This window comes from Mirounga angustirostris, unplaced genomic scaffold (assembly GCF_029215605.1).
Source record: "Mirounga angustirostris isolate CCGP_5_RB_7025 unplaced genomic scaffold, mMirAng1.0.hap1 SCAF_9, whole genome shotgun sequence".
NCBI lineage: Eukaryota > Metazoa > Chordata > Mammalia > Carnivora > Phocidae > Mirounga > Mirounga angustirostris.
The window spans coordinates 106,311,967-106,326,359 of NW_026991717.1; the positions used below are offsets into that span (position 1 = coordinate 106,311,967).

The 14,393-nt window shown below is 38.0% G+C and overlaps 1 protein-coding gene across 2 annotated transcripts in view; it reads left to right on the top strand.

Annotated features, from left to right (window-relative positions):
* The first annotated feature begins 1,239 nt into the window (after positions 1–1,239).
* The window catches only part of HIF1A (hypoxia inducible factor 1 subunit alpha), a 39,512-nt gene continuing 26,358 nt past the window's right edge, over positions 1,240–14,393 (top strand). The window contains exon 1 of one of the 2 annotated variants that reach the window (XM_054513744.2): positions 1,240–1,603. Coding sequence is in view for 1 of the 2 variants with exons in the window: in XM_045900998.3 (XP_045756954.1) it covers positions 1,569–1,603 (35 nt within the window). In the remaining variant the exon portion in view is untranslated. The remainder of the gene's footprint in view (positions 1,604–14,393) is intronic. The other variant, XM_045900998.3, reaches the window with a different exon arrangement.

Here is a 14,393-nt window from a genome sequence, read left to right on the forward strand (position 1 = left end):
ATAATCCAGTGTCCAGTGGAAATATAAGGTCAATGATTCTTTGTTGAACTCAAAATACATTCTTTTTTCGTTTAAAAGACTGACAGCCTTGAAATAATACTTTCCAAGTCAAAAAATGATGTTTTATACAGCACATTGCAAAGTCAGGTTAGCAAACAGACGATACTGGCCGCCACCATATCGAGTTACTCCGGTTCAGCAATCCCCTCCTGGCCCAAGCCTGGGTGGTGGGTTTGGAGAATCCTTCCTCTTTTCAGTCTACACAGTGAATTAAAGGTGATCAGTATCAAACTAAGGGTCTTCTTCCTTTTTTTCCCAGTCTAAGATTATTTTTGGCTCTCTTACAAACAACGAGAAAGTAAAATGAAAGTCCACTTAAAGCCATTTTCCTCCTCTTTCCCTGAATTTCTGGTTTATGCTTTTATTAAAGCCACTTACACCTATTTGTAAATGCTAAGATAATTTCAGATTTTAAGACTTCCCTGCTACCTTAACTACTTCCCTTGAGAAGTTTACAGCATTAGGGGTTTGTTCGCTTTATATTTTTATTTGCATTTATTCAGTAATCAAACTTCATCACAGAAAAACTTAGTGAACAAGGAGAGTACCCTTGTGTTCCATGCTAAAGAGTGCGGTTGGTGACATGGCCCGTGGTTGGGATAACCCGGCAAGAAAAACCCCACTGTAACACATCTAAGCAAAGGGTCGAAAAGGTTTTCTGCCGCGACGCGAAAAGTCCGCTTTGTTAAACTGGAGCTCAGCGGAGCTGGCGGCAACCCTGCACAACACAGCCATAGAAGAGAAAGAGAGCAGGAGACTCGCTGCACCGGGAGGAGGAAATGTGATGCAGGCTTGAGACCCAAAAACCGAAATCCCTTCTCAGCAGCGCCTCCCAAAGCCAGCCGCTGCTTTCCCTAGGAGAAGGCAGAGCGTCCCCAGACCCAGGTTGGCCGCACCCCAGCTCCTTTCTCTTTCCTCCGCAGCTGCACACAGACGAGCACGTGAGCGCGGTAGCGCGTCCCAGCTGTGCCTCAGCTGACCGCCTCCTGATTGGCTGAGACAGACGTGGGCTGGGGTGGGACTGGCCGCCTGCGTCGCTCGCCATTGGCTCTCAGGGAACCCGCCTCCCCTCAGGTGAGGCGGGCTTGCGTGAGCGCGAGCTGGGCTCCGCGGGCGGGCGCGCCCCCGACACTCTCCTCCCTCCATCCCCTGCGCGCCGCCGAGCGCGCCTCCGCCCTTGCCCGCCCCCTGCCGCTGCCTCAGCTCCTCAGTGCACAGAGCCGCCTGGTCTGAGGGGACGCGAGGATCGGCCTCGTCGCTGCTTCGGCCAGTGCGTCGGGCCGGGCCTTGACAAGCAGCCCAAGGGGAGGCTCTTCGGAGCTGGATCTGGACCCTTGCGATTGCCGCCTGCTCCTCCTGCTTGTGTTTTACGAGGGGTTTCCCGCCTTGCACCTCCCACCTCTGGACGTGCCTCCCCGTCTCTCCTCGCGTGTGGAGGGAGCCAACGCTTAGGCCGGAACGAGCCTGGGGGCGGCCGGCCGTAAAGGCTTCGCGGAAACCGATTCGCCATGGAGGGCGCCGGCGGCGCGAACGACAAGAAAAAGTAAGCCCATTTCCTCCGCCGGCCGCGTTCTCCGCCGGTGCCCCCGCCCGCCCGCCACCACGGGCTGGCGGGCCAGCCCCAGCGTCCCGGGGTGGGGGGGGCGCCTTTTTGTTTCTGCCTCTTCTCCCCTCCCCTCTCCCCCAGCCTCGCCGGCCGTGCTCCCCCGCTGCCCACGTCGCCATCTTGTCGTGGGGGGTGGGAGACGCATCGAAAGTGCTTTCGGGGCCGGGGGCTGAGCCCTGTTAGCCCCCCTCCCTGCCGCCTGGGCCTCGCACCACCCTCCTGCCCGCCTTGAAAACCCGGCTCGCTCTCTACCCCCATCCGGGTGGACTTCCCCTAGCCCGAAAACCCCGGCAGGAGAAACGAGCCGCAGCTCAGTCGCCGCCGTATGCACCCGAGCTTCCGCTCCTTCCCGCCCCCATTCTCTCCGGTTCCATTGAAAACTCGGCCCCGGGGCGGACCCTGCACACTGGTCCTGGCTTCCCAGTGGGCTCGGGGCCCTGGGTTTCCGACCGAGGGGCTCGCGTGGTCGGATGCGATCTGGCTGTTCGGTTGTCTCGCCGCGGCGGGGGTCTTTGCCTTTGTGCATTAGGGATTTGTCGCGGTGGCCTGAAGATGCTAACTTTAGTTTGCACGTGCAGGTTTTGTTTTGTTTTGTTTTAATTGCCTTGAAAAACTTGTCTAGACTGAGAGAGTAACGGGAATTTGGAGAAATCGTAACATTTTAAAGAGAGCATCAGAATTGGATACTTGTGTTTGTATCAGCTGTTAAGAGAGCCCAGACGTTATAAATTAATATGTGCCTCATTCATTCTTAAAAGTATCTTACTGAGGGCGCCTGGGTGGCTCAGTTGGTTAAGCGACTGCCTTCGGCTCAGGTCGTGATCCTGGAGTCCCGGGATCGAGTCCCGCGTCGGGCTCCCTGCTCGGCAGGGAGTCTGCTTCTCCCTCTGACCTTCCTCCTTCTCATGCTCTCTGTCTCTCATTCTCTCTGTCTCGAATAAATAAATAAAATCTTTAAAAAAAAAAAAAAGTATCTTACTGAAAATGTAGCGGTTGGCTGAATTTAGGCGAACAATATTAATGAAATTGAAAAAAAAATGATCGCAGCAAATGAAATGTAGCATCAACGTTTTTAGAACACTTATTTTCATGAAAGTGAAGTATATTAAAGGAAAACCTTCTAGATATATCCGACGTAAATAATCATTCTGTTAGAATTTAATGCAAGTTTTTAAAACACTTTAAAGTTTGAGTCTAGGTAGTACATTATGGGATTAAGAATTGTAAGTGGAACCAGTGGGATTAAGAGTGATTCCACACACACACACACACACACACACACACGCACAATTTGGTGCACTTCTGGTATTTTAACCTTTGTGGAAATCATTTTAAGGAATTGGAGATTTATAATAGTTGTGGTTAGTAGACTGGCTTTACTCCTTAAAGTCCTTCCACTCTTCTGGAAGAGATTAACTTCCCTAATCAGTATCAGCAGAAGATAAACTTGTGTTGTTGCTGTTTTGTAGATACCATTTTGATCCTTATTTAGTGGAATGATAAATTCTCAGTTTGTGTACACCAGAGAAAGCTCTTATAAAATTCAAACAGGTCTAGACTTTTAATTCCAAGAGTTGACAGGAATTAATTGCAATTAATTTTGCAGAAGTGATTACAGTGCTTTTGATGAAATGATGAGGCTGCTAGATTATAAACGTAAAGCAGATTACCTCCGTGTAGTGCCAATTTTCAGTCCTTATTATATGTTGAATCATACTTAATATTGTGCATCAAGTTATGCACCAATCCCTTTTTATATGCAATATTATACTCATTTTTCCTTTGCAGTTCATCAGTTGGGATATCACAAGCAGCTTTAATATAAATGAATTAATTAGTTACTGTGCATCACTCCCAATTCTACACTAGTTCTTAGATGTTGCTCAGTCCCATCTGTTATTTTCAAAATATTCTCATTTGAAAATTCAGCAAACTTGGATCAGATTGAGTCATATTTCTTAATATAGAGATTCTTGTAACTGAAAAGTTACAAATAAGTTAATAAGTGGCTACGCAACAACTTTTAGATGCTATTTTTTAAAGATTTTTTAAATCATTTTCTAACTAATAATTTTAAAACTTTTTGAAGAGGTAATTGAGAGATTACAGGGCAAGGTATTTTCTCCTTACAGTTTTTCCATTTTAAATGTGCTCTAGGGCCCAGGCTGGGGGGACAAATTTGTCTTCTTTAAAGGAGGTCTAGGAAAATAAAAAACTGAAGCATTGGAAGAAACCAGAACAGAGGATGGGTATGGTTATAATGGGTTTAACAGGGAATTTCATGTTGATTCCTTAGCAGTAGGTAGGGGCTGGACTTAGTAGCACATTAATATCGATTTTTAGATTTCAAGGGAAGGTTAAGAGGTTCATGGTTCTCTTTCAGGTTTCAGGCCAGACTCCTTCAGTATCCAAAACCAGTTATTGGATCATTAAAGTAAAATTTCTAAGAATGGACATTTCTTAACTTCTTTTAACTTTTGGTCATTAAAAGTCAAGAAGCTCTCTCATTTATTAGTAAGCTTTTTTCTTGTTATAATTTTACTTTGATTTTCTTCTTTTTTGAAGAAGAACATGCCTGGTAGCATAGGATCTGGACCCAGACACCTCTTAGTTAAAACTAACAGTCCAGTTTTTTCACTTGTTAGCTTTGTGAGCTTGGGCAAGTTACTGAATGCTTCTGAGCCTATTTCTTCCTTTTGAAATGATGATAATAATAGCAACCACCTCAGAGGTTATTGTGAGGATTAAATGAGGTAATGTTCACTGTCTGTCTGGTTTAGGAAGCTTGGTAACACTGTAATTGAAAATAGTCGTTACCTATTCAAGTTCTAGTTTGAACTTCCATAGCACTTAAAAACCCTTTTTTTGCAGGTGTTACCAAATATTTCTTGTGTTAGTTCTTCTCCCCACCTTCATGCATCTTTTCTAAATCTCCTAAAAATGAAAAGACTAACATTGGATTCAGATTTAAGGGGGGGCGGTTCTTTTCCAGCTAAAACAGTACATCCCTGGGTTATGTTGGCATCTAGCATCAATTCTTCTTGAGCATCTGTTCTCTGTCTACTCTAGGCCCCCTTCTTCACAATTTCTTATGCCCCTTTCCTCCCCAAATAGGCCGCTTGAAACTTGAATTTACTCTGGATTTCAGAGACTAGAGTCATAAAGACGTACACTACTCTTAAAGTTCATTTCAGCAAGGTATGTGCAATGCACTGCAGTCTTAGGAGTGGTGGTAACTTAAAACATTTTTTGTCTTGACACCACAATTTAGAGTAGACAATTTTATAAATACTTACCTTTGCTAAACATGACGAGTTAATAAAATACTCCCAGTAAAGTATGTGAACCTACATGATAGAAAAACCTTGCTTTTGAATTTTTCCAGTTAAGACTATTGGCTTCTGCCTCAAGGCAAGGCTTCACACTGTATGTTAGTCTGATTTTTGAGGCTTGATTTGTATGAAATCTATGTTCCATGCATTCTTTTACTTTTCTGTGGTAGTTCATTCCTGTGGTCCACTACAAAGCATTTTGTGCAGTTTGGGGAATGTCCAATCTTTCTACCTGGTGATTTCCATTATCTTTGTGTGGGTTCAAAGTTAAGACATAGTGGTTATATTCTATTATTGTATGTTAAGAATAGTGTATAAGAGGCTGAGAGAGATTAGTCTCTACTGATGTTTTCTGAAGAACTCATAACAGTTGATTATGTTTGGTGGTGAAAAAAACTGTTACCATATGTGGATGTTAAAGATTTGGTTAGATTAGTGTTTGTTCATAGATTTGTCCTCTTAAAATATAATTTATCTTATTATAATATATATGCATATATATAATAAATATAAAATAAAATTTAATATTTAATTTAATTATTTCCGAAATGCGATTTTCTTACTAAGATTGTTACTTACTTGTTTCTAAGATTGTTAACATAAGGGTTTCTAACGTAGGAGAAAATAATATAAATGTGTTGTTGGATTCGTTTTCTATTAAGAAATTAATTTTAATTCATAAGAACATTCTTTTTTTTTAATCTTGTTTCTTTTTTTTTTAATGATGGAACTAATTATCCAACTGGTGGATTTTAGCCAGCCTTCTGCTACTTGTAGTGTATGTGTTATGTATGTTTTCTGCTTAACTGCAGAGCTTGAAAAAAATTCTGAAGCTAAGATAAGTCAGTCATGTTGCTTAGTATTTTTGGTAAAAGTTTGGCAAGAATTTTTGAAATAACTAGATCTTGGAATTTTAAAAATAATTTTATTCCTCTCTATTTCTTGGAGCATCAAGAATTAACTATTTGGGGGAGTGCCTGGGTGGCTCAGTTGGTTAAGCATCTGACTCTTGATTTCTGCTCAGGTCATGAACTCAGGGTCCTGAGATCCAGCCCATCACCTCTCCACTGGTGGGGAGTCCGCTTGAGATTCTCTCCCTCTCCCTCCGCCCCTCCCCCTGTACTCTCTCTCTCTAGAAGAAATAAAATCTTTAAAAAAAGAGAATTAACTATTTTGTATGTGTAGTGAGTTTTATATTAAAATTCATGTTTTGGGGCACCTGGGTAGCTCAGTTGGTTAAGCAACTGCCTTCGGCTCAGGTCATGATCCTGGAGTCCCAGGATCCAGTCCGCATCAGGCTCCCTGCTCAGCAGGGAGTCTGCTTCTCCCTCTGACCGTCCCCCCTCTCATGCTCTATCTCATTCTCTCTCTCAAATAAATAAATAAAATCTTTAAAAAGAAATAAAATTAATGTTTTTTGCAATAAAAACTATCAAACGCATATTATTTGCCAGACATGACCCTTTCAGAAAAATGTAAAGCATAAAATCTAAATTTTATAAGAAGAAAATTTAAGTGATTTCCTCATGACTTGCTTTTCCATAGCTTTTGAAGTGATTGTGAGGGTTTTTTTTTAAATTGTGGTTAAAAACAAAAACCCATCTAATGTAAAAATTCCCATCTTAGACATTTCTAGGTGTACAGTTCGAGTGTTAAGTATATTCACATTGTGTAACCAGAATTTTTTCTACCTTGTAAAAATGAAACTATAACCATTAAACAAGTCTCCCAGTTTCCCTCTCCTAGTTCCTGACAACCATCATTCTACTCTCTGTTTCTGAATTTGACTGCTAAATACCTTATATACGTGGAATCATGCAGTTTTTGTCTTTTTGTGACTGGTTTATTTCACTTAGCATAATGTCCTCAAGATTCACCCGTGTTGTAGGCATGTGTGAAAATTTCCTTCTTTTTAAAAAAGGCTAATAAATACCACATTTTGTTCATTCATCTTTCGGTGGACACTTAGGTTGCTTCCACCTGTTGGCTATTTTGAATACTGCTGCTATGAACAGGGGTATGCAAATATCTCTTTAAGATCTTGTTTTCAGTTCTTTTGGATATATCCCCAGAAGTATGTTGCTGGATCATATGGTAATTCTATTTTTGATTTTTTTTGAGGAACTGCCATACTGTTTTACATAGTGGCTGCACCATTTTACATTTCCACCAATAGTGCACAGGGGTTCCTATTACTCCATATCCTCCCCAACATTTGTTATTTTCTGTTTTTATGATAATGGACATGTGGAGGAGGTTGTTTTTAAGGGTTTGTTTGTGTGTAATAACCAACTTAAAGTTAACAACAGAGAACAGTTGCCAGGGAAGCTTTATCAGAAGTGAAGTTAAGCTCCTTTAAAATGAGAATTAAGTTTTTCTAGGGACTTAGAAAGATTTGATTTGCCAGTATGTTTTCAGAAAAATCCTTAATTAAAATGGTCTATAACTGTTTTGTTGTTGATAAAGTCCCACTTACTTGGTAACTTATTTTAAAAGATTTTAAAAAATAATGGAAATGACTTATTTTCATGAGCAAATGGTCTCCAACATGTTACCTTTTAGTTGTTCTGTGACCTCAACTGTCATTTATGAGTGTTTCTTCATTTTGAAATTTCATTTGGTTATAATATTAAACATAGAGATGATTTCAAAGTGTGATTTTCAAAATTTCTTGTCTTGCAAATGGGACAAAATTCTAGTGATGGAACATAATTTAACTGTGATTCTTCACCTACTTGTTTTGAAAGTCACAATATATTTAGGGAAATTAAGTGTCTGCTACTTAGTATTGCAATTTTCACTCATTAGTGACCATTCCCTGTGATGCTTCTTTTTTCCTAATAGTGAGAATCTGTTTTTTCACTTGAAAAATAGTATGGTAAAAAAATAAACATAAGGTTTTTTTTTTTTTTAACGTCTTTATTTATTTACTTGAGAGAGAGAGAGAGCACGAGAGGGGGGAGGGTCAGAGGGAGAAGCAGACTCCCTGCTGAGCAGGGAGCCCGATGTGGGACTCAATCCTGGGTCTCCAGGATCATGACCTGAGCCGAAGGCAGTCGCTTAACCAACTGAGCCACCCAGGTGCCCAAAAATAAACATAAGGTTTAAAGGCAGAAAGTTTTAAGTCTTTAGGAGTTGGGATGTATTTCTGTTCTTATAGATCTTACAAATTAAGATGCTAACCAGATTTCTCTAAAGTGATCCCCTCCCCTTTTTTCAGTTAAAAAATTGAAACATATTTCAATGGGCAAGATCACAAATAGACTGAATTTGAAACTTACAGTGTGGAAGAGAATGCTCACACACAATGAGTTCTTAATAAGTATTTGAATGAACAAATGAAACAAAAAATGAATGAACAAAGAGAAAAGCAAAGAAAGATTTTAAGGTTTTTAAAAGGTTTTATGGAAGTCATTATTTTCCTCTTCTAGGTCCTCTTTTTCATAGGAATTTTTCTTACGCTTGGAAATGCCTTGTGCTACTTTAGAACTTTCTTGAATCTTGAACTTTATTTTTTTATTTTTTAAATTTTTTTTTAAAGATTTTATTTATTTGAGAGAGAGAATGAGATATAGAGAGCATGAGAGGGGGGAGGGTCAGAGGGAGAAGCAGGCTCCCTGCCGAGCAGGGAGCCCGATGCGGGACTCGATCCCGGGACTCCAGGATCATGACCTGAGCTGAAGGCAGTCGCTTAACCAACTGAGCCACCCAGGCGCCCCCGAACTTTTTTTTTTTTTTTTATAATTTCAGAAATATTTATAGTGTCTATTAGAACCAAGCTAGAAAAATATTTTGTTAATAAATACAGCTATGTCACATGTACTTGGCCTTGAAAGTAACCAGTGCCCTACTTTAAGGTATGTGAAAAGTTAGTGCCTGCCAATTTTATATATTTAGAGCACTGAGTAAAAAAAGTTTACTGAAAGAGGCATATGTGTATGGCTGCTGAAAATAAGCTAGATAAATGTATGGAAAGTATCTTTACCTTGTTTTATCTTTAGCAGATGTTTCTTAAGTCTGCTCTAAACTTCCAGAAAGTTTGGACCAGTTTATACTCTCCAGCAGTGTTGGAGAGTGCCACTTTCTTGTACTTGGTCATCCTTAAAGTTTCTAATATGAAATACTTGGAGTTTGTAAATGTATTGGGATTTTTTATTGCAGTGACGAAACACAACTCAAGCTAGTTTAAGGGGGAAAGGCAGTTACTGGCTTACACAATCTAGTTTTGGTTGGAAGAACAGTTAAATCCAGAGTCTTAAGTGGTGTTCTCATAGTGTAATTCCTGACTTTCTCTTGAATATGACTTGGTTTATATGCCTTTGTTCTACTTGTATGTTGGCCTCATTCTGCCACTGACAGGGTATCTGTATGGTATGAAAGATGGCATGTAACATTCCCATGCCTGCATTCATACAGTTTGTATTAAAAAAATGAAAAGAAACTCCCTCTCCTTTCTAGTATCCATATATCAGTCTCCTGGATGAATGCCAATTTGCCTTGCTTGGACTATTCATTTTTAACCATGTCAGTGGGGTTTCCTGATTACATGAGTCAGATGTCTTATTGTAAAGTATTTGATTGTCTTGATGTAGATTATTAATTATCTCCTTATCTAGGACTCTTGATCATTGCTGGTATTGTAATGAATGAGCTATAGGTTTTTGTTGAAAATCATCTAAATTCATATACTGCAGTTTTTTTTTTACCAATCATAACTGTTCTGCAGCTATTCTTGCAGTGCCTTTTAGAAAGCTTAGAGTCTCTTTTATGGATTCAGCGTTTTCATTTCATTTCCTTTCCTTAAGAAAGGGATAGTAGTGAATAATGGCTAAGAATTTAGGCTCTAAAGGTTGGCTGCTTGCTTTGCCACTTACTAGCTATGTGATCTTGTACAAGTTGCTTTACCTCTCTAGGTCTCAGTTTCCTCATCTATAAATTAGGATGATAAGAATATTTACCTTACAGGATTGTTGTGAGGATAAAAGAGATATTAACCCATATGAAACACTCAGAATAGTTCTTGGCACAAAGTAAGGACTTAAACTAGAAACTGTCATTAGATTCGTTTTTATAATAATAAGGTTTTTCAGAAGAGTTTCACTGTCTTGAAGTTTCATATTATTGAGAATCACTCTAGCCTTCTTTGGGACAATCTGACAAAGGATGATGTCCTTTGGGCCACACCATCAGTGACCCTATATAATAGTGGTAGAATATTAGTGATGCTTTTCCTCTACATTGGTTTTTTTTTTTTCGATGAATGTCTGGCCTTTGCAGATTAAATGAAGATACTTGGTTTTTTTTGTATAGACATGCTGTTTTAAAATATCATTTTCCATAGTGATAATGGTAAAGGAGAAAAATTCTGAAGGCTCTTTATTTGGTTGTTGGAGATGGCAAATTAAGAAAGCCTACTTTTCCATGCTCTTTTGGTGTCAGGAATTCATTAAATGTCTTTTAACCTGTTTGCAGAGGAGAGTTGGAATTTCCTTGCCTTTGCAGATAACATAGCTAAAATATTTAAATGGGTTATATGTCAAACCAGTAAGCAAAGCCTTCACCGTGAAAGGAGGAAGGGGTATTTTTCTTGGGTAACGTGAACAAGTTGATTTATTTCAATGGTTCAGAAATTTGGTTTCAACCCAAGACCATTACTCTAGCACCTAACCACTATGGCGTGTAACAGATTATTATATATTCATTTATTCAGCAGATATTTGTGCATCTAATTTGTCAAGCAGAGCATTGAATTGTGATGACTTAGGCCACAGTTGAGTAGTTTTTGGTGTTAATTGATAACATTCATTATGTATTACATCTTTCATTTTTTTTTAGTAATTTCAAGTTTGAGATTCTTGAACAATACAGACTTTAGGATTTAAGTTTTGTTATTAATATCAGTTACCACGGTAGCATCTTCTAAATTGTGTTTTCTAAGTCAGTCTGCTTTGAGAATTTTCTTAGACACACACAGAAGCACTCTCACAAAATAGTCTATTCATTTTTGGCAGCTTGATATGTTAGAAAGTTTTTTGTTCTCATATTTCTTAACACTCACTAATGTTTAGATCTCTTTTGGAGCAAAGTAATCCCTGTGAACCTTTGAGATATGCCCACTAACGTCATTTTGATTGTGCACATTAAAAAAATGTAACTGTTCCTTTTAGTGATAATTTGGTACTAATTTGATCATAAACAAATGTAACCTCAAACACAGAAGGCTTGTAGCAAGAATATAGACCTATGTGGAGATCATTTAGATGATCCAGAATATGCTTTTTTTTTTCTTACATTGCCATCAGAATGAGAACACAGTTTAAAAATTCTTTAAGTTTACCTTCAACACTGCTTTAACTCTACTGAGCAAAACCCTTGCCATCTTTTAACTCTCATGTATTACTCTCTGCAGTTGAATAAATCACCTAATTTGCCTTCCATACGACATCCTTTTCAAATACATGAAGGTAGTTATTTCTATTCCTAAATAAAAACATCCCCAAATTTCTTTAATCTTTTGATTTAAATATTATTATTGAGCATCTGATTTGGGGAAAGGCATAGGCTGTATTAAATATGGGGGCTTCATTCTCTTGCTACTAATTAATAGTGTTACTCATTCCCTTTTTATATACAAGGAAATAGGAATCAGAGGGTTAGTTGGGAGAATTTATTGGCTAACACTGGATAGGATGGATTAGTGTAGGTGAAGTACCAAGACATTTGCTTAGGAGAGCTTCTCATTTGTCATTGTTTCCAGAATCTTCATTATGGTCAGGGTTTAGAACTAAATAGGAAAAATCTTCAGCATGTGATTTCTGTGTGTATACCTTTATTCTAATACATGTGAATTTTTTCTGTTGTATAGCTACTTACTATAACTTACATATCTTCTGTTGTATTTAAGCAAATAACTAAGGACATGTCCTTCTGAATACACACATCCACACACTCATGTAGTGTCACTGACCTTTAAGTTCCAGTTTCAGTTCTATTACTATTGAAAAGCATATAATAAGGAAAACAAAAGCATTTGCAAGCTGAGAGGGCAAAGGGAGAAGAGTGATAGAATAGGTGATATGGGTAAAGCCACTAACACAGCTGTTATTCGTGGACAGTTATTCTCAACCCCTTTTATGTTTCTAGCATTCATAAAGAGATTTAAAGGTGATTTTTAAAAATTGTTTCCAAGACTTGAAAAAATCATTCTACAGTTACTACATTTTTCATTTGGTCATGTTTGAATCCTAATTATGCTTTTCTGTTTTATTAAGCACAGACTTTATTACTTGCTTGTCATTGAGTTGTACTTCTAGCTTCTTATTCCCAGCAGTTGTTCTATACAGTATCACCCAACCCACTCAGTGCGGTATTCTGCCTGACAAACATAGTTGTCATAGTATGTGTATGTAGTTGCAGCTAAAAATAAATTTTTCTTATTTTTCAGAATTTGCTGGCTAACCTGTATAATCTCTGTTATAAGAGATCTCAAACTTTTGTGGCTTAAGAATCACCTGGGTGTTTAGTTAATATAAGGATTTCCAGGTACCCACGCCCAGAGATTCTGATTTGGTAATTTTGGGATGAGACTCAGGAATTTGTAAACTTAGCATTTCTCGGACTTTTGGCTAAGGTCAAGTGTAGGAATCTGTAAAGTTTACAAGCACCCATAGGTGAAGCACAAACCTTGAATAGCTTAGAGTGCTAATCAGAATCATCTGGGAGATTGTTTTTTATTATTTTATTTTATTTTATTTTATTTATTTTTTGGGTGGAGGGGGGAGATTGTTTTTTAAAGAGACATGCCAAGTCTACAATTTGAGTTTCCAGGGCTGGGATTTAGGCACAGATATCTAGGAAAAAAGTTTCACTGGTGATTGTGTTGTATACCACAGGTCAACCCATGACTAATCTAGTCAAAGTCCTTAGTGTATTTTGTAGTTTTTGAGTTCCTAAGTATGTGGCATTGGTAATGTCTAAGAGGTTGGATATGGTATGTAAAGCATTTGGGCAGATTTTTTGAGAGAAAGGATTTAACCAGTTTTAGGTGTTGAACAATCTTTTACACCTCTGGGTATTTTTGAAAGACACATAAAGTATTTTCATAGAGTAGAGGGGCTCAAAGTGTTCTCCGGACTGGCATCATTGGTACTTACCTGCTAACTTGTTAGACATGGAGTTTTTCAGGCCCCATCCAGCCCTCCTAAATCAGAAACTCTGGGTGAGGCCCAGTAATCTGTGTTTGCAGAATCGCTCCAGGTGACTGTGATACAAGCTAAAATTATTCCATCTTAGAGTAACAGCCTCACATACACATTTTTGGTATTATTTATCCACTACTTTATATATATTAGGAGATAAAAGATTTTTTTTGACAGGCTCAATACCAATTCTGAACCAGGAGAGAGTTTATTTAAATCACTAGTTAGGAGTAATCGAAAAACAAAAGCATATTCTTTTTACAGACAGAATTTTAATACACAATATTGTCAACAAATGTAAATCTGTTAGCTAATTAATAAATTTATTTAATGTATAAATAGAACATTTTCACATTAATGCTACCTCAGATGTGATATAGATTTTATTTTCAGAATGTACCCTGAATTTAAAACCGTGATTCTTTCTTCCTTACTTATTTTACTGCAGCACTAAAAAACTGAGTATTTAAACATTTTCATGAGGTTATTGGAAGGGGAATAATCCATCTTTTCTCTATTATTCCAATTGTGGATATTTACAAGATGTTGACAAGCTAGTAAGATAATAAACACCTAAACCAAGAAATTTAAGTTGCTTTCAAAAATAAAATAAGTACATATATTCTGAATATTTTTCTTTAGAAACCACTTCACTTGATTTTGGAATTTCAAATTAATTATGAAATGCTAAATTTTCAAAAGCCAATAATTAGAATGAGAAACTTAAAATACTGAATTATACTGCTTACTCAGTCTCTACTTTCCGCTTTCTGGAAAGAAATATTGTTTCTACTTCATTCCGAAAATGAAGAAAACATTTAACTCATTTCTAGTTAATCTTTCTGTAAAACAAGTTAAAAAGTAAGATGACTACTACTTTTGGATTTTTCTGACAAATGCAGGTGCATTAATAGTGTCAGTTCACTGATGGATTTTTCTTAAAATATAAAATATTCTGTGATCCTGCTATCTTGAAACTGCTATTAATATTTGTAAACTTTGCTAACTGTATATTGTTTATGCACTTATAAGTTACATATCCATATGTATATGTGTACCTATATACAGATTTACATAGGTACACATGTATTACATACAAAAATGGATTCATACTCAAATTTTGTTGTATAACCTCTTTTCACATAATGCTATGTTGTAACATCTTCTATAAGCACAGATTAATTTTCGTAGATTTTG